This window comes from Schistosoma mansoni (genome assembly GCF_000237925.1).
Source record: "Schistosoma mansoni, WGS project CABG00000000 data, supercontig 0228, strain Puerto Rico, whole genome shotgun sequence".
In the NCBI taxonomy this organism is placed as follows: Eukaryota; Metazoa; Platyhelminthes; class Trematoda; order Strigeidida; family Schistosomatidae; genus Schistosoma; species Schistosoma mansoni.
The window spans coordinates 161,903-183,731 of NW_017386094.1; the positions used below are offsets into that span (position 1 = coordinate 161,903).

The 21,829-nt window shown below is 36.8% G+C and overlaps 1 protein-coding gene across 1 annotated transcript in view; it reads right to left on the reverse strand.

The window, feature by feature from the left end:
- The window catches only part of Smp_170510 (tip120, putative), a gene marked incomplete at its 5' end in the record, with an annotated part of 51,881 nt that extends 48,249 nt beyond the window's left edge, over nucleotides 1-3,632 (reverse strand). The window contains 5 exons of the mRNA XM_018791610.1: nucleotides 247-409; nucleotides 3,185-3,300; nucleotides 3,340-3,407; nucleotides 3,444-3,545; nucleotides 3,585-3,632. Coding sequence (XP_018647315.1) covers nucleotides 247-409; nucleotides 3,185-3,300; nucleotides 3,340-3,407; nucleotides 3,444-3,545; nucleotides 3,585-3,632 — 497 coding nt within the window. The remainder of the gene's footprint in view (nucleotides 1-246; nucleotides 410-3,184; nucleotides 3,301-3,339; nucleotides 3,408-3,443; nucleotides 3,546-3,584) is intronic.
- Between the last annotated feature and the right edge of the window lie 18,197 nt (nucleotides 3,633-21,829).

Here is a 21,829-nt window from a genome sequence, read left to right on the forward strand (position 1 = left end):
TTTTAATGATGATAGTGACTTGAATCATGAAAATTCTACACGTTCACAAATTTACCTGAAATTTAAAGTTCGCTCATTTAACATTAACAGTATGTAACAATAATTAACGGTTATATTGTTTGTTAATTACAGAGTAATATACCTAATCAATGTTACATGATTAAAAATATATAACAAACAGATACGGGTAGTAAAATAGAACGAAAAATAAAATCATAATTTGCAATAAATCAATAAATCACATACTGATTAATAATTTCAGCTAAAACTTCACAAGCTTCAACGCGTACATTATCATCTTGATGTGACATAACCATATGTAATAAAGGAGAGATGGCTTCACGAACAGCTGATTGAATGACTACCATATCCGTTGCATTCGGTAAAGCATTAACAACAGTTTTGAGACCTGTGAATATAGTGGAGACAAATTAACGAATAAAAAGGGGTCGGATTTTTTTTAGACAAAATTAGATAAATGACAGGGAAGTTAATAAACAAGAGGCAGTAATATGTTCTAATTGTCGAAAAATGTTTTTGCTCATCAAGTACAGATTTGTGTACTCCACTTTTAGTTACACTTTTTGTATGATTGTTAGTGATGTTACCTGAATTATTCAAACTATAGTTCATGAAGTGATACAACAACCATAGGTAAAATAAATATGAACCTTAAACTAAGCTGTCTAAACGCTGATATTATATTCTCCAATATAAATACAGAGAGAATTTCAGAAAGTCCGTGTGTTTATGTTGTGTGTTATAGCTTATGCCGCTTGAATGCTCTGCTAATGTATAACGTGATAATACTGTCAATTAGAGAGCAGTGACTTATCGATCGGACCAATTACGCATAAAACCCGTGCGAACAGTCTAGAGTACTTGTCGGTCCTTCTTTCTGCCTAGCTCAGCCAGTTAAGTTCAGAAATCAATCTCAACCTCTGAGGTATGAATCATTTATTTCAAACATACTGGGTTTATATACCAGACAGACAGACCACACCGTACCATAAACTAGAAAAACAATATTTGTACAAGATTTAGCCAAATGTGGCTGTGAACGAGGGAGACAGTAGTCGATAGACAGGGCATAACCCAAGAATGGTAAATCGTATAATAATAGTTCAGTTACTTGACGATTATACAATAAAAATATACGCGTAGTACTGGTCCATAAACGGATCCCAAAAATTATCTTTCATTATTCTTATGGGGACATAACATTTTGATTATAAACTGTTCCTAATATACGGGTGCTACAGACATCACTTGACTGCCAAGATCAAAAAAGATGAAGTGAGTCTGGTTTTGTGAGACAATGGATTGAAAATCCCTTGTTCACCCTGATTAGTTGAGGATCCATACAGTCAGTCATAAGAAACGTTCTGGACCGACATTTCTCATTATCACTGGAACTAAAACCATTTTGATCCATTCGTTATTGAATGTTAATTTCATCTCGTTGTGGTAAGGTTCTATAGTAACTTGGGCTAACGCATATTTTTGACAGGCTATATGTTTAATATGAGTGATCGGAAATACTTTGTAATAAAGTACTATTGGAATAAGAAAATGTAACAGAAATGAACTCATTAGTAAACCGCAAGGAATATAATAATTTGATCGCTGACTAAAGGAATAATGTTTGTATTCAGACACAAAGCTTAGTAGCTCAGTCTGACACAGTATTGTGCTTTGTGTTACATGAAGCAACTCGACCTGCTAGCTTAGCAATTACATGTGGATGTGTGTCAGGAGCGACTAGTGTGAGGGCTAATTATACTGTCTGACTACTTAAACCTTGGTTAGTTCAATGGGGCTTAAATCCTATGAACCGATGGTTAAAAGTTGGGTACTTAGGAAAACAAGACACGGAGATACACTCTAGTGCTTAATTATTAAGTTAGTTGATGCTTTGTCAGGACGCGTCCATAACCTTTTATACGTCGGTAGTTTTTTCAAACATACAATATGAAACTACCACTGACTTATTCAGACCATGAGTGAATCATAGTTATTAAGTCAACCAAATACATTGGTACAATGAGATACCAAAGTATATATGCGCCACACAAAAAGTGGCAGTGTGGAGAAGAAAAAAAAGCAAGGTGAGCATAATAATAATGAAAAGAAAATGAATTAGTGTATGAGAGTGAGTAATAATAACAATAATAAGGGAACGATTCAGTTAAGAAAAAAACAATCAGAATGGAATCCTTCAGTAAGAGAAATTACTTCCACTTGTATGAAGAAAGCAAAAATAGTTACAACAGGACCTCGACTGGCTTCTATTCCGAGAAATGTCTAGTAACATCTAAAGCTAGTGTTACACCATCTCTAGGACTCCAACCAGGTACCGATGAAGGACCAACAAAATCCAGTCTTGTACAGCTTCCCTTTATAGCATGACAACACTATGTCATATAGTGACCACTTTTCCAAGCTAATCTCAACGTCCGGAAATAATGCACGATGTGGGATCTGCTAGGACGACATTCGCAGTACATATCCAGCCCACGGAAGTCGGTGGTCTAAGATGGTGACACCAATTAAATTATCGTCACTGTACCCGAACACACATTGACGTACCTCCGCATTACTGACATAGTGTTGGCACTGAATGTTAGCAATCTTTCGTAGAAAACGATGGTAGCCAGAACTGAAAAGAAGTACACTCTCGCTTCAATTCGCGCCCTCACAAATTGTGACTACATTATGCACGTTATTTCACTACTAGTTTTATTTATTTATTTAAACACCTAAACATTGGTAAGAGGAGGCACCAAATATATATGCGCCATACATGATTCAACCAGAAAGTAAATAAATGATATACTCTAGTTTTGTTCTAGGCACGTTATACAAGTCAATTTTCTCGCGGTTTTGGCCTGTTACTAACAGCTGATTAAGAAAAATGTCTATAACAAATAAACTGATAATTTGTCGGAATTTTACAGAGTGGTAGAAATCATGTAATACAGATGAACTGTGATATAACTTTAATAAAATTAGCTAATTCAACGCAGAGAACTGGAGGAAATTTCTTAACAATCTAATACAAAGAAATAAGGGTAAAATAACCATTTTCTTGAGTGAAGTTAGCTACACCAATCAATATTCAGAGTAACATAGAACACTGGTTGAAGTATCATCCATGGTATGATAAATATCTACAGAAACCTACCAATACTACAAATGCTGCGAAGCTGCCCTTCGCCTCCTTTTTCCATAGTTCCAACAAGATCTTTGACTATGGTAATAATCTGCTGCTCTTTTACTTTAGTCGCTAAAGGACCTAATCTGTTTTATATTATCAACGATTTGTTAATAAAAACCTACGATTTTACTGCAAGACTTTGAACTTCACCGCTAGGATCCCTCAAAAGACGAAGAATGAGTCCAACAACCTAGAAGGGATGTGAACAGAACTGATTGTCACTTACTCTCTTTTCACTTTGGAGATCCAAACGTAGGGTGTTCACCTGTAATTCGTTGATAAGATCATTCATAGCCATAAACCGGTAATCAGTATCAGCTGCCACCATCTATTTGAGGTAAATAATTGCGATGAGACCATCACATACCTTCTCCAGTAATGATGTCAAAGACTTATTTGATGTATCCATCGCCATTATATTGTTTGTAGTGTAATAGGTCAATTGTGAACTGGCCAACTTCAAGTGTTAGGTTCCCAATTTTGTGAGTAATCTATAAAAAAAAACAGAGAACAAAAGAAATGACCAGGATTCCAATAGTTTAAGAACTTCCTCGAAAATAAATCACCAAGGTCTCCAGAAACTAGGTACTAAATTATGTTATTTCATAATTTACAAAAGTTATGAGTGATTGTTTTACACGAATTCATAATAAGTGTATTGAACCAAGTGGCTCGAAATTGTAGGTTTATTTATTTAATCGACAGTCAGTGTTCATTAATGCGGTACACATCTTGAGTTTACGAAACGTTAAATACTTATTCAAGACTAAAAAGAGTATGTACCTGAACCCACTACTTGTTATAAACCGATGGAAATCGTTCGAACATCAGTGTCCGGATATTCATATGAGTCCAAATGGTGTTAGTACGGACGCATAGATCAAATATACAGCCCATAAATGAGAGCTTATCTAATTTAAACCTAATTAACTAGTGTCAAGTATCAATTATTTTGATTTGTCCAAGCCTATTAGACTGTGCATTTAAGTAGTTTCGACTTGTTCCGGTGCAAGATGTAACTTTATAAGTTGTCTTTCTAATGCTAAGTAAATAACGGATCACACTCTAATAGTTTATTTAAGATTTGAGACCCTCCATACAACACTGGTCTTGAATCAGGGATAACCAACTGACTGAAAAACACCATATCTACCAGTCCATTTCACACAGCAGACGTTTGATCTTTACCTTGGTTACTAGCAATATTTTTGCATGAAGGAAGTAGGACATTACTGGTAGAGTCTACAGTTACAAAGGAGTAAGGGGAAGAGCGAATAATCCTCATCCTCAGCACCACCCTATGTCCAGGGAGTTTCTTAGTTCTAACACTGTTTTCCGGAGCCATGGATAACATATGGAATTTCAATTAAACGTGGCGAATGTCTGTGATCAATAATATTTACAAATAGATAACAAAAGATACACAATTACAGAAAACCTAAGTAAATTAGAATTTCTGTCAGTTTTAAAAAACGAAAAGAACACCGCACACCTTATAAAACCACTGATACTGTCGGCAGTTGTTACAACAGTGATAATGTAGTCAAATGAATACCAACGCCTGATACGAGTTTAGAGAAATTGATATCATATGTCTAGAACTCGACGATAAATATGAGTGAGATGAACCGATGCAATTGAGACAGAGTTTACAAACGTACGGCGCTAATATCGGATTGGGTACATGTCCCAAAACAACAATATATGCAGACTACTCACTTCTAAGTAGATAATTGGACGGCACACGGGAAACGGAGTACCGTTCACAGTTGGTTAGAGCGCTGTTTCAGTTTTTCGAAACCGAAATCCAATACTTATATGGTGATGTACAGTAAATCCGTTGATAATTTTGAGCTCTACTCAACTTTCAGCAGAAGCCATAGTTCTCTTTCCTCACCTTTGAATGGAGTTGAGCGCAGTGTAGGCTTTTTATGAGTTTTCCTATAAGTTTAGCTTATGTTCTGACTTTTTATCGACCGTAGACTCTTATTACATCCTTCCAGAAAGCTAGGGTGGTGATGAGCACGTTCAAAATAGGTAGCATATTCTCCCTCTGAAGCGTATTGTTTGATATTTGTTGAGCTGAATTTAAAGCTTTTGTTTGGCACTTTTGTAGTGACCGGCCAGTCTCGATAAGAACACGATTGGAATAATAGAAACAATTATTATTATTGTAACCAATTGTACCAGAGATTGTTTTACTGTATTTGTTTAACTGTATCCGTTTCACTTCTTGTTCCATATACCGCCTGGTTTGGTTCGAGCTTGCTCACGCACTGCTTATTCGCTTGTACTCTTTGGCACGTCTCGGTATTATTTCGATACCACGAGATCGCCAATAAATATACTTGATCTGGACTAGTAAAGCCTTCTGGTTTACGGGCTATCAAGGGAACCAAGTCATATTTGTACGCGTAATCGAATAGTAGTGGTGATCATAGTCCGTCCACGACTCGACATCCACTACACTTTCACTTGCAGCAGCACTAGGCCTTTTCTTCGAGCTCTTGTGAGTCGCTTCTGTGCTTATATCTCCTCACAATAATGTATCATCTGAGAGAACAATAACCAATTGTTTGGTAATTTCCGGCAGGTTATTGGCAAACGTAAGGAGCAGCGGAGTGACCAAGATGACTGCATTTGATGCTACTGAAGACAACTCTCATCAGTTTGAACGCTTCCCGTTAATTTTGGCGGAAAACTCTGTCCTCAAACGATTAGAATCTGATTTTCTGTCACGGTGTTTTGAAAGTACCTTTCATAGTGGCTAACGCTGGTACTCCAGATGTTGCCGTCTGTGTTGTGTATACACGGATTTTAGTTGAATTTACACATTCTGATTCCGAGAGAATATGATCTAACACTAAGGTGTAATATTCCGCATTTACCGTCTATTTCCACTCAACCTTTCCTACTGATCAAGGCTAATTAGGTTTGACTTTGATGTCCAACGACTATCTAAAGGCTCGTTTTTGAGATATTCAGAAGTCCAATTCTGTTTCTTTTACATAAAACGACGAGGCTATTGGACCTAAGTGTTTGTTCTCCACGTTGTTTTTGTCACGATACAGAAAGTGCAAGTGCGTGAAACGTCAGTTCTGATCAGAGTGTAGCAGTTTTTCAACTGACCTTTGTCGAAAGTTTCTTGCAAACGAAGATGTGTAATGGATTTAGCTCCTGACCATACGATCCTTGAAGCTGAACATACACTAACGGACGATTTACATTAGTCGTTGTACAACTGGTTGAGTTCATCAATGGTGAACGCAGTAAAATAGAATGAGAGGTCCACAATGCTGATATTTTGGTGGCATAGAAATTGCACTAGTGTTGACCTAGACCTAAAACTAACAGATGAACTCAGAAACCACTGGGGCATGTTTGCTCATGTGGGAATGCTATTAGATCGCTCGTACACGTTGTATTTTATTCACGATTGGACGTTGATTAGTCTCCGATGGTTGAGTTGGCACTGCAGCAGAATAAGATGATGATTAGGCCCTGAAAATCCGTGATCTCACAGTATAATCACAGTTCTGTGATAAATATGTTTGGATTGGGTGTCAGTTGTTATCCGTGGTCAATGGTACTGACGAATCCAAGTTTTGTAGTCTGTCTGGGGTAGCATTATACATACGGTCATGCCTGGAGGCGCACAAACTTCCCAACCAAGAATTTCTAAATCTTGATGAGTCACTATGGTGCTCAGTAAGATTGTCTACCACCTCGAGGTGTCTAGTTGGGGTCATTTACAGGAAGCCCACTGCCAACATCGAGTATGACAATAGTTTGCTGGAAGGATTAACCCGCTCTACGCGTCTCAGATTCTCTCATATCCTGATTCTAGGGGACTTCAATCTTCCTAGAATCAACTTCGCGGAGCATACCTACATTGGAGGTGACAACTCTACTGAAGCTCTGTTCTTCAGCCTCATCGGTGACCTGGAATGATTCGAAAATCTGAAGTCGGTAACTCGTTGAAGAAACAGTCAGACGCCGTAGCGCTTAGACTGGGTATTCACAAACGAAGAATTCATAGTCGACGACCTCTCAATCTTGGCTCCCCTGGGGAAAAGTGATCACGCCGTCCTACCATTCAGCTTTGTCAGCAAAACGGAGCTAAGATATCTCACTAACAACAGGCGCTGGAATTTCAAACGGTTGAATGTGTTAGCTTTATACGACTATCTACAACAGGTGGGTTGGATGTTCAACCTCAACTTGAAGTGGATGCTTATTGAGATTTCTTACTGCACACGATCTTATGTGCTACTGAGCATTCAGTTCTCCAAGTGGTCCCAAAAAGCTACAAACAACCTCCAATCATCAAGAACCGCAGTCGTCGTTTGCGAAGCCTCAAAAGGTACTGTTGGGCCGAATATAAACGAACTGACAATAACGACGCATACAGGCAATACAAGCATATAAGGAACATATGTTCAAAGGTAATAAGAGAAGACAGACTTCAGTACCGGAACATGCTTATCACTAAATTCGTCTCCAGTCCAAAAAGCTTATTCTGTTGCGCAGCTTCTCTTCGACAAGGCAAAACTGGAGTTTCCCAACTGCTAGGTCCTAATGGTCCGACCAATAACGACGGTGATGCCGCTAACCTTTTGGCTGAACAATACTCTCAGATATTCCAGCCGACCCACATCAACTATACTGACGAAAGCTTCACCTGCACCTGTACAGGACTTTCCGAAGTGGACCTGAGGGCTGACCTGGTGCTCCGTAAACTGCAGCACTTAAGAAAAGACACTTCTCCCGGTCCGGATATGGTTCATTCTGCTATATTGAGGGAAGCAGCTTCAATCCTGGCAACACCACTTGGCGTGATGTTTTCACACTCGCTAAGCCGAGGCAAACTATCAGAAATTTGGAAGCTGGCTCACATCACACCAATTTTCAAAGGAGGTCGACGCTATGAACCCTCAAGCCTACTCAACATGACAATCGAATAATGGGTAGGCAGTGATAAAGTACTAGTTTACAGCGAGAATTAGCGTGCAAAGCTAAACAAAGAAACAGGAAGATGAATTCGGAATCGATATTGAGGCGAGTCATACGCCCAATTCTTACTCTAATTACCGGTTTGCATTCTCACTGCTTTGTGATTACATTGACGAGAGGTTGATATTTTAAAGACATGTTGTGCAGAAGCATTTCACTACTGCTCATGAGTGTTAATGAACCATAATGATCGATTATGATTGCAGTTGACTCTTTTTTTAACATCTGTTGAGTCAGTTAGCTAGATGAAGATGATGATGGAGACACAAACAACGCAGCAAGTTTTCGCGGTAATGGTCAAACGAATGCAGTAACGATAAAAATGTGTAAAATGAGTCAGTGAAGACAATTATTGAAATAGGTTGCACTATTTAACGTCTTGCGCAACCGTGTACTTCACCAACCTACGCGATCTATACTGTTGGTCAGAGTCCACACGAGTTCAACAGAAATGACATGATATACTTTTCATCTTGAAGTCCCACAACGCGTTTTGCATTTATCTTAGATTATTCCGTCGTGACAAGCGGATGAGTAGAATTCCAAGTGACTGACTGGAATGGATGCTGTCAATAGGCAATAGCATACGTCAGCGCGAATACGTTATTGCACAAATCGGAACCACCTTCACATGCACCTATGCATGATATGGGATCGAATAACGAGAGTTATTTGTCCTCGCTTAACGCGCTGATCTATGAACTAACCGACGATCAGCCGTCTGACCACTGGATGATTTACTTATGACTCAGTAGTACCCCTATATAGCATGGCGAGTAAGAGCAGGTGTAAATAGTAAAATTTCAATTTCGATGTACATGTACATGTTATACATCATTGAATAGCACTTCAATAGATAAGCAACAAAAAGAAATCCCATTGAAAAATATTAATCCATTCAAAAGTTATGAACAATGAAATAAAAGTTTCAAGACAAGTGATTCAGATGCCTCTTAAAATACTTTCATATTGTATGGTTGATCACAGTTAAACATTGTAGTTACATAATATACCCTTGTGGGTCAGGGTAATTTTACATTACTTTTTTTTCCTGCAAAGTCGGAAACATGAAAATTTCGCAAATGAGATAAAAATGATGTTGGTGGTCTTGTCTTACTATTCCGACACCAGACGATGGGTTTCAAGCGTTCTTACTCAATCACTGATCGAAATAATTATACATGTGATGTGAGTGTATATATGAATGGTGCGAATGGTCCACCAGAGTGTTTGGTACCTGTGTGGTTGCGCCACAGGATTGAGCTGCGTTGGTCAGATTGTAGCGTTGAAGCGTGTATAGTGTCTTCTTCTCCTGTCTAGGGGCGACGGGATTGAGCTATACTGCTCGGGTTAAGCCTGAGCTAGGCGATGTCTGACTCTCCTGTTAAACGAGATTAAACTGTACTGTTTGGATTGTCATATGAAAGTGTGGATGGTGTCTGATTCTCCTGAAAAGTAATTTCAAATTACCCTGACCCTCAAGGGTAGCTTGGTTGTTCGTTCTGTTGATTGTTTGTGTAACGTCTTCTCCATTTCGAATAACTAGACAATCATTTACTACATCTCTACATCATTACACATAACAATGCCTTTGACAATTCATAAGTATATTTCAAGTGATTAAGAAGACAACTCTGTTCGAAAGTAACATATTATTCTCGATGAACAGTATACAACTAACCAGAAAAGAACGCATGCTTCTTCCGTTCTCTCAAAACTGTTCACACTGAGTACAGTTACTTGACGATTTAGTCACCAATATGTGTTTGAACATCACGTATAATCACCATAAATACTATTTGGCTTCTTTCAATCTAATATGCGTATTCACGTAAGAAATATTTGTTTAAAGGTAAAAATAATGATAAGAGTAGTGTCGTTTATGTAATATTGTGATCTGTCCGTTGACTTCGGTCGTTGTTATTGTCGTTCTAATATCAATCATTGTACTTCTGTGTTGTTTATCACCAGATTTTAACTAATTAATCAAACTATATGGTGTTTTCTTTTGTGTAATGAGCGTGATATGAGTTGTCATTATAATGAGGAATGCCGCCCTCTGTTGCTGCTAATCATCTTTGAAACGAACAAAACAAAAATGAATGAAATTTTCGTTTTACATATGACTACTACTTTTCTGAAGACAAAATGAGGTGAAAACAGATAGTTTATTCATCAATCCATAGACGGTCTAGATTCACGTATGAATAAACACTGAAATCATCTACCATCTTATAACAAATGAGTCCAGTAATACTGGTCGAACAGAATTATCTTGATTTCATGTTTTCAGTTTATCAATCTATGAAACTATCATCAACAATCACGATACTTTCAGACTCGACTAAATAAAACGTCCTATATTTATTGACTATGAGATCGTGATTATTCATCTTGATGACAATGTCCATAACACACTCTGTGTCACCTTCAATATCAATCACTGTGACAAATAAACTTAACGTTACCCAATATTCTGGATAGATATATATGACTGTTCATCAAATAAATATTTGTGTTGAATGTTGATTGAAGTTGGATATCATGGTGAGATGGACGCCATCAGATTTAAAGTGATATCGAACATATTATAAATCATTCTCTGCCATTCAAATTAACCTTCATTTCGCAGCAGAACTGAAATCGCAGGTGAATAGTCATTCAGTCTGCCCTGTTCGCCTGTCTCAACAACTTCGAATTCAAATATAAAGTTGATATTATTGAGAAGATATTTTGATTGAGTTAAAGAATAATCGTTGCCTGTAGTCTGTCGACAGAATTCGGTGAAGCTAGGTTTCATTGTGGTTGGCAGACGTTAGTGAAATTTATCCTCACTTCTGAGGAAACCAATACTCCTCAGGTGATTCAAGCACATATCACTCAACTTTGCTGTGTGAGAATTAACTAATACGTCACGCGAGAATCCTGATATTCTGAAGAGAATCCTCAACAAAGTTGAAATTCGTTATGAAACTTTCAGGCTTTGAATAGATAATACTGATCTATCAGAACAGGAACGACTTTCGTCGCGGTAGAAAATATGATTCTGTAAAGGTAAATGAGTATACGGCTTGATAAAGGCTGCATTTCACCTCCAACATTATATGTATAAACAGAACATGTTGCTTTTGAGATAATGTTCAGTAGTGCAAGCTAGATAAATTATGAACGTATAGAAACTAACATACAACCGATTTCGATTATGGTTAACTTTATTTATGCACCATCTATGGAAGAGGGTGCAATTTATTAAGTCCGTTCTATATTAGAAATTGTACCATTTGTTACTATCATCGTCTTTATCTGTCCGTTTTCTTTGTGACATTTGCATTATGAATGTGTACTGTTCCATTCGTTATAAACATGCCTTCCGATAATTCTGTGTCATGTTTTTAACAAAACCCGTCCGTGAAGGCTCTCATTCTTCTTGTTCATTCGTTCCATGTTCACCATCCCGCAGCTTTGCTTTATTGGACTCGAAAATTTTTTTTTGGTTAACCGCATTACCGTAAAATATAGGTGAGTTCGGTCATGCATTTAGTCATCTGCCGATTACTCAACCGAAATAAATGAGGCCTTCAAAACTCGTCAGTGTTCTTTACCGTCATATCTTAGTGAGAAATAAATTGTCGGTGAATTCCGTGAAATATTGATGGGCGAATATTACTTATATACTTATTGCATAATGTTTCAACAGCTAGATTGTGGACTTTCGTATCCCTCTTGTTAGAAGCCTCATTTAGACTTACAATTATCATACAATTTACTATTCCTAAGTTTTTTGCAGTTTCCTAATTGCAGTCAACCACAATAATGACCATTTCACGGCTTGATCATGTACAAATGCTATTTGCTGTTTTATGACGTGATGTGGTCTGTCTGGCTTGCATATTGATATGTCTTGTAGGTTGAACGCTATATTCAGATACTAAGCTATTCGGATAACCCGAGGGCTAGCACTACTTTGCGGCTTGAACACCAGAGAGAAGACACGAGTATCAGAGAAACACTTTACTGCAAGGTTCATTTTTGTACAGAAAATCATAGGTAATTATAGATGTTAGCATATGTCAAATCAACATCCTATTTCAGACAATCCATTTAACGACATATATTGCTACCGACCAATAGTAGCATGCCACGTTGGAACTCTAGAATGTTATATCGTACTCTGATTGGCTGGGGCTGTATTTGAGCCTCTGGAGGCTCTGTTGGAGTTCTCCGGAAACTAACTCAACACATATAAATCAGATATGCTTGAAGTGAATAATTTGCATATCGGAAGCTGTTGTGTTGTTCACAACCTACTCCAGTCTTTATCACAGATGAACACGTTTAAATTCCGATATTCGAACAGTCACTTGTTTATTGATCCTCAAACAGAAATCCATTCAATATTATTCTGATTCAGTCGAATCGCGATATTCCTCACAAGAGCTTATTCACTTCGATTTTTCTGACTACAATGATAGAATCCATTCACAACTGGTTACTAGATAAACATAGAGTTGACTGATGCTCAGTAATCTATTAGTATACTCACATAATCAATCCAATGCCCAAGAATCCTACAGACATGGTAACCACAAATTTCAATAAAATTCATCTTTCAAATAAGTTCGCATTAGACTAGCATTGAATTTCGTAATAATTCATGACGGAAATTAAAATTAAATTATTTCAAGTGCTAAAAACTAGTGTCAAACATCAAGTAGAATAGAAGAATAAACTGCGAAGTAAGTCACGTCATACGGGATATTGATCGGTAGAATAAATAAAGAATAAATGTAAGGCAATTCTTTATTGGAAGTGATCACATAAGTTTGGGAAATATGAACATGATCTTGACAATGAATGTGAGTAAGCTGATGCTGATAATGACTTTGAAGATGGTGATGATGGAGCACTGAAGTCAGACATTGAAGTAAATGCAAACGTGCGTCACCTTCTATTCAAGAAGATTTGGGATAAAGTAAAAGTTCCAACAGACTGGAAAGAAGGATAACTCATCATGATACCATAAAATGGAGATGTGAGCGAATGTGAGAATTACAGAGGCATGACACTGTTTTTACTACGAGGAGACGATTTCAATAGAGTGTTGCTGGACAGGATGAAATATACAATAGACCATCGACTTCGAGATCAACAGGCTGGATTCCATAAGGATCGGTCGTGTACAGACCGAATGGCGACACTTCAGATCATCTTGGAACAATCAGTTGAGTGGAACTCCTCACTATTCAACAACTTCATCGACTGTGAGAAATCGCTCGACAGTTCGGACAGGAGAACATTATGGAAACTTCTTCGACGCTACGGAGTTTCTGAGAAGATGGTCAACATCATCCACAACTCATACGACGGAATACACATTCAGTCGGAAGATAGAATCAGATATGAAAAAGATGAATAGCAGATGTAAAAAAATGTAAGGATTGCCCAGAACATATTTGGATGGAGAATTCTGGTGTGCGACCTATGCTCCTCCACAAGGGGTTACGGGCGCAATCTAGCAAGTATCTTCGCAAAACACTTTCGGTGGAATACTTTGAGGTTTAAACTGAATATCGTTTTTTACTTATTCCCTAATTCTCTCTATGTTCATATCCATCCTTTCCCGTGTTCAAATTATACATTCAACTCTCTAAATCCACATTCAAATGTCAACACAGATATACTGAAAAAGTTTTCTTATTTCCAAGAATTCCACATGACAGTTTCTTCAATATTATTGAAATTACAATCACTATTATTGACATCAGTACCATTACAATAAGATTAATAAGAACAATACTAATTATTATCATCATTACTATTTCTTTTGTGGTTAATTATAATCCCTCACACTTAATTGAATGCTTCGAGCATACATTTCATGAGCACCATTCGTATGATTATTACATGGATTACAACTTGGCACCAAACAGTGAACCACTCTAACCTCTTTTCAATATCCTTCTAAGTTTACATATTGAAAACAGTGCCCACTACAATACTGTTTATTTCTTCCTAGTATTGAACGGGGAATTCCCATCAGTTCATTTTGCATGAAAGTACGGTTTTATAAAACATTTTGAAACTGATGAATTGAAGCCGGCACAACTGAAATGACACCGACATAAGTTTACACAAAGAAAACAGTTCGAAACTTCATCACTCTAGATAATAAGACATGAGAACGATGGCGTCACACCTCACTGTGTATACTATTTCGAGTGTGTGTTTGGTCACACATACATAGGGAGAAGTGATCGAGATTATAAAATCTGGGTGCATGAACATACACATAGATGGTTGGGGAAACAAATAAAATCAAATGACACAATAACACCATAGGATAAACATCCATCATTCTCTATTGCCAAACACAAAATTGAAACAGATCATAAGATTGATCGTGACTCGGTTATTGTGTTATTGTTCAAATGTGTTTAAGGGCGTATATCAATGTTTATCAAAACCTTAGTCATACGAAACTTCAAATCCACTTTGTCTATTTAAAAACGGTTTGTTTTCACGATAAACCTACCTTGGTAATATTAGCTTACCATCAAGAGCGATGAGGTGTCGAATTCATTTCGTATTATCAACTTTGTCAAACTTGCCCCCTCCTATCCACCATTTTGGGTCTGGTTGATTTTACGTTTTTACTTTGAAATATTCTTATCAACTATATGTGTGATCAGATTGTTCGAAATGTATTATCTCAATGATTATATCCATAAGTTATTATCATTGATCGAATGACATTGTCTATATAGTGAAGTAATTGAAGAGCTCAACGAAATTAGGATTATTCAGTCTCAAAAGGGTATGAGGTGCTGTAGCATATACTAAGATGTTCGTTATACGTTTCTTCATTAGCTGATTTCGTATATTGTTATAGGTTGTTCCAACTGTTTGAATGAATTATTCGAAACCATGCTGAGAAATCTGGACAATGACACGTCAATTGTTTATTTATCATAGAATTGACACACGCACAAACATACACACTCGAATTCACACTCTACCCCTTCTTATCACAAATGCCACATTTAACTGACAAATCAGCACAAACAATCGTACAGAATGAAGTGATAGACGGTATAGTGATGTGTGATATCAGTTCCATAATGGTTAGCAATGATTGATTGTTGTTGCTTGTTTGTATTTCGTTTTTTCGATTTCGATTAACTGGACAAAAATCTTCAACATCTCATCATCGTTAGACTACACAGAAATTTTGACGGCTCATTAGTATATTCCAAGTGATTAAGAAGATGATTCTGTTCAAAAGGAACATATTATCTTCAATGAACAGTATATATTTAACCAGAAGAGAACGTGTGCTTCTTCCGTCCTCTCAAAACTGTTCAAACTGAGTATAGTTACTTGACAATTCAATCAGGAATATGTGTTTGAATATCATGTATAATCACCACAACTACTATTTTAATCTTTTCAATCCAATATGCGTATTCACGTAAGGAATATTTTTCTAAATATAACAATAATGATAAGAATAGTAAACATTATGTGATAGTGTGATCTGTCCGTTGACCTTGGCCGTTGTTTTTGTTGTTGTTCAAATATAAATCATTTTATCATAGTTGAAAGCGTGAGTCAATTGAAGCTAGACCACCATGGAAAACCTGGAAACACTGGACGGCCGTTTCGTCCTATTATGGAACTCCTCAGCAGTGCGCATCCACGAACCCGCTCTCGCGAGATTCGAACAGAGGACCTACCAGTCTCGAGCCGAAGCCCTTAACCGATAGACCACTGATTGACTCACGCTTTGAACTATGATAAATACTAAATCTCCACAAAACCCCTTCTGACAATTAATAAATCATTTTACTTTGTAGTAGTTTATCACCAGATTTCTTTTTAATTAATCAACTTATATGATATTTTCTTTTATGTAGTGGACGTTATATGAATCTTCAATATAATGATGAATGCTACTATCTATTATAACACTCATATGACTGAAAATCACCAACACACATCGAATAAAGATGAATGAAATTTTCATATAACATATGATCACTACTATTCTCAAGACAAAATGAAGTAAAAACTGACAATTTGTTTATCAATTCATAGAAGGTGTTGATTCAGCAATCAATAAACACTGAAATCACCTTATTTCAAATGAGTTCAGTAATACTAGTCGTATAGAATTATCTCCATTTAAAATCTCCAATTTATCAATCTGTGGAACTATCATTACCAATCACGATGTTTTCAGACATGACTAAATAATACACTCAATAATTATTGGCTATGAGACTGTGATCATTCACATCATATTCTTTGTCACGTTCCATTTCACTCACAGTGATAGATTACCTCAACGTTACACAATATTCTGGGGGAGATACATCTGACTGCTAATCCAATAAAAGTTTGTGTTCAATATTGATAGAAGTTGGATATCGTTGTTAGGTGGACTCCATCAGATTTTAAAGGAGATCGAACACATCATACTCCTCAGGTGATTCAAGCACATATCACTCAACTTTGCTGTGTGAGAATTAACTAATACGTCACACGAGAATCCTGACATTCTGAAGAGAATCCTCAACAAAGTTGAAATTCGTTATGAAACTTTCAGGCTTTGAATAGATAATACTGATCTATCAGAACAGGAACGACTTTCGTCGCGGTAGAAAATATGATTCTGTAAAGGTAAATGAGTATACGGCTTGATAAAGGCTGCATTTCACCTCCAACATTATATGTATAAACAGAACATGTTGCTTTTGAGATAATGTTCAGTAGTGCAAGCTAGATAAATTATGAACGTATAGAAACTAACATACAACCGATTTCGATTATGGTTAACTTTATTTATGCACCATCTATGGAAGAGGGTGCAATTTATTAAGTCCGTTCTATATTAGAAATTGTACCATTTGTTACTATCATCGTCTTTATGTGTCCGTTTTCTTTGTGAGTATACGGCTTGCTCACGGGACTGCATTCCATCTTCGACTTAATGCTTGTAAGCAGCACTTGGTGCTTTTGAGATAATGTTCAGTAGTGCAAGCTAGATAAATTATGAATGCATAGAAACTAACATACAACCGGTTTTGATTATGATGCTTATGATGATTATAATGCTCTTTTATTGACATGATTTTATTTAAACAGTAACAATTCGCATATTCCGTTGCACTGTTATGATCATTAGGTTACATGAAAGACTCTGGGTAAAATGTTGATTGAATAAATCTCAATCGATAATTCATCCTTCTCTCCAAATATGTATGCAATCAAACCATTTTGTTATCATTAGCTTTGCCTTGCTGCATCTGTATACAATTTGATCATAAATTTATTCAAATATACCGATTACTCAAGTGAATTAAATGAAGTTTTTAAAACTCGTCAGTGTTCCCTTATCGTTATATCCTAGTGAGGATTAAATTATAGGCAAATTCTGTAAAATATATATAAGCGAATATTATTTACATCCTCATTGTATAATGTCTCAACAACAAGATTGTGAACAAATTTTATTTGCTGTTATATATGTTGTGATGTGGTCTGTTTGTTTGAAATGTATGATTTGCATATTGGAAGCTGATATTGGTGTTCTAAACCTACACCAGTCTTTATTACAAATGAATATGTTTACATTCAGATATTCAATTGGTATTTTGATTGAATTAAAGAATGTTCGATGACTGAAGTCTGTCGACAGAAATCGGAGAGGCTAGGTTTCATGAAAACTTACATGAAAAGTTACATGTAGAGGTTTTGTTTAGCTGATTACTACTATATTTAGTAGTTTTCTAGAATTTTCAGGAAAACCCAAGGGCTTGTGAAGTACTATAAAAATCCTATATTTTCTGTATATAAATGAACTTTTGGATTAAAGTGCTTCTCGCATATTTTTCACTTTTCTCTCTTGTTGAAGCCGATGTGTAGATTTAGCTTGTGAGTTACGAGACTATCTTAGTAGGATGTATCAGTGACGACGAGGAAAACTATGATCAATGTTTCTTCGGAGCATCTATAAGCTTATATGGAGCGTCAAGAAAAGTGGTTTGAGCAGTCACAAATCATAATCATGGAAGCTTCATTACAGAAAATATGTCAGTATAAAAAAAACCCTGCTTCTGGTAAAACACATTATTGCAGTCCATGAATTTATTTTGATGACGTAGCAATGGTTACGTTTGACTCTTGATTTAGGACGCATGACAATTTATTGCGTATTGTTCTCTGCAGACTCTATGACGTCTCTTAAGTCAAGATACTTCTAATAAAGTGTGGTATGATAGAACATGAACGTTATAGTACCATTATTCTTCCGAAGAACCCACGAGATTTTAAGTTTGGTGAAAGAATTTTAACTGTGCCTCAAATCTTTGGAGAACAGTCATCTCTATTTATTTTCCCTAAGCAGTTCTTGTAGATGACGAAAGAACCTGGAGGTGACTGAGTGAAACATGCAAGAATTCAGAATCTAGATTGTGAGAAGTTCAAGTTGTCTTCCATGACAGAAAACCATTAAAGATGCTTAGTATCTGTCTGTAGGTTGCGTTCACCGGAGCGTACTGATATCGGAACGAGAATTCAAAGCACGCTTGATTATTTTTCTAACATGACACTTCAGGAAGTAACTACTGAATATCGAATGTTAGTGGATTTGAAGCATGATACCTCTATGGTAGAAAATGGTAACCAGTTTCTCCATGTCAATGCTGTCGAGACAAAAGTCTGACAACATTATAGTACGCATAATTATCGTGATCACGTCGGCAAACCTTCATCCGCATGCTGTTTATGTGGCGATTAGCATTTCAAAAGATTTTGTCAGTCTAAAAGTCATTGTTGTACTACGTGTTCCAGAAAAGAACACGAAGAAAGTCATTTTAAACCTCGGAAACGCCGTCAACCTGAATTTTATTCTAAAAGATTCAAGTCAGGTACAGCCAAACGAACGGTAGCTGTTAACAGAATCGGTTCCCATGATCGTAGAAAGCATATCCCCCCTCAAGATTATGGGTATGATGCCCGCTTACAGCTGGACACAGCTTCCGATATAGCACTTATAAGCAAGAGGATGTAAGAGAAGATTTGGAGACAGAAGCATTATTAGAATAATTCAACTGCTTTCATTAGATGAGAATGCTTGAATATCCATCCGACTTGGACTACCCATCCAAGTTCCCATGTCTGATACTATTCACATTTATAGTTATAATCGTACATGCAGGTAAAATTCTGTGCATTCTCATTACAACCTTCACACACTTTTTCATCTCTGACCGTCTACATTCACACACATAAAAATTTACATACATGTTGTAGTGTCGGTTGTTATGTTAAGCCCATGTATCTTATTCTACCTTCTGAACAAGCCAATTTACCTATCCAAATGAGTCATGATTTGACCATGTTAATTATTCACCTATGAACACTGACTATTGATGTTATGAGCGTATGTGTGTGTACAATTCTTATCCCATTCATCACATGTCTGTAACTTCTTCTTATCCGACAATAAATATCGATCATCAATGCGTGCCATTGGTGATCGCTTTGCTCTCTCCTATTCGTTTCAAAATACATTCTCGTATTTGACTTATTTAACTCCGTTATTTATCATCGCGGATGAAGTCATTTATTACGTGCGATGATAGCCAGGATATATATTTTGACAGCGATCATTCATACGACCAAATTAGGAATCACATAATAGCACCACAGAATTGTTGGCCCCAACGTGCGAAGACGCAACAGAATTCGCGATCTCGACGAGTGAACACGAACCAAAATTGGTAACTGCGACCTACGAACACGATGCAGATTTGGCGACCCCATCGAGCGAAGTGGCCACGACAAAATTAACGTAGGACCCTATGTCGATAAAGAAACTTTGGCACCTCAAACTTTCGAATAGCAAACTCAGCGAATCCTATGCAGCACGATAGAGACATGCCCGAATCGTTTTATCTTATCGACATTTTTTCCTTATGTGAACTCTGCTTATTTGGTGTCATACTTTTGATAGTGTGAACTTATATACTCGATATACAACTAATATTAATTCATTTCATTGGTACGCAGCAGTCGTCGTTTCCTATTTTTCAACGACAACCTGAGCGAAACACTTGCAACTTTTGTTTCATGATGATCTCTTCTTTGATGCCTATACACAAATCGAGTATTCGACGCCGCATTACCAGCCGATTATTAACGTTTATATTCATATTATCTGTTGATTGATATGTATAACTGAATGTTGCATCGTCCATTACCCATAAACGCTATTCGATTACTGCAAGTAATATTCTATTCTCATTTCACTGCATATCAGAACATAGAGTTCAAAGCTAGTCTCTCAAATATGCAGCCTTAATCGTCTATAAATATCGACGAACTCTTGATTAAAGTGAGTTGGCTTACGCGCCATCTCAAGTATGCGTTATTTTTGTTTCCTCGCTAATACTTACTCATGTGCTTGTAACTTTGTGGCCCGCGTTATTCGTTAATAACCTAAAGTTGCAGCTTCTCTCTGCCTTCTGATTCCAAGCACCGTTGAGATATGTGTTATAACGGTTAACCAGGCAAAACATTAGAGACGCACTGCATTTAAATGTAACAGATTAGTAACTTTGACTGAAACGACATTAAATTGACTTGTTGAGATCTGTTTTTTGTTTGATCCCACCTTGTACTCCCACTTTGTTACTTTGTGCTACTTAAACGTGGATTTATTCTGAAGAAGTGGCTGACAATGAGTTACGAAACGTCAGAAGTCTATTCTTTCTACTCACTGGGGTATGTACAACTGTAATAGTTCATGCATATCAATCTACCCAATACACAACTGATTTGAAATTATCAAGTAAAACCTTGCTGATGATACCTATATTCTTACACAATTTATATGAATATTTACAACCATTGCTTATGATTCAATGTGTTACAAACGACTCGGTTAACAGTTGAAGCTAGTAATTTACCAGCTATCTTTATGTGTGATCAAACGTTTCGAGTTGTAAAGTGATGGAAATTAGAATGCGAGAAGTTGATACCTTCCAACTGGAAAATTGTTAGCTGGACACATTTTTATCTTAATAATAATAAACAAACTGAGAATTTTTTTTTCTTTGAATGTCAGACTACTGTTCACTTAACTAATGCGTTCAGATGTGGTCAAACTATCAACGTTTAGAATGTACAGATGTTGGCGGAGACTGATTAACTTCAGCCTTTAATATAAATGGAGTGATTCAAACTCTTGCAAACATTTTGAGCAGAGATGGATAGTGGCTAGCAGTGGAATCCAGGACACAAACCACTTCGTCCTATTTGGGACTCGTCAACTGGATGTACCTGCATCTCAGAGTTGATGTTCACTCTGAGACTCGAACCCAGTACCCTCGCTTCAAACGCCATCGCGTTATCCATTCGGCCACTGAGTCCTGATAGCCACTTGCTTGTGCGATAGGGTGATGGGAAGATTCAAACAAGCAATACTAAATGAATTCTTGCAAACATTATTTTTTTTTCAGTTGTAAGAACGAATCGAAGATTTGAATACATCATATATTTGATACATTCATTATTCTCAAGTAAGATGAACTCAGT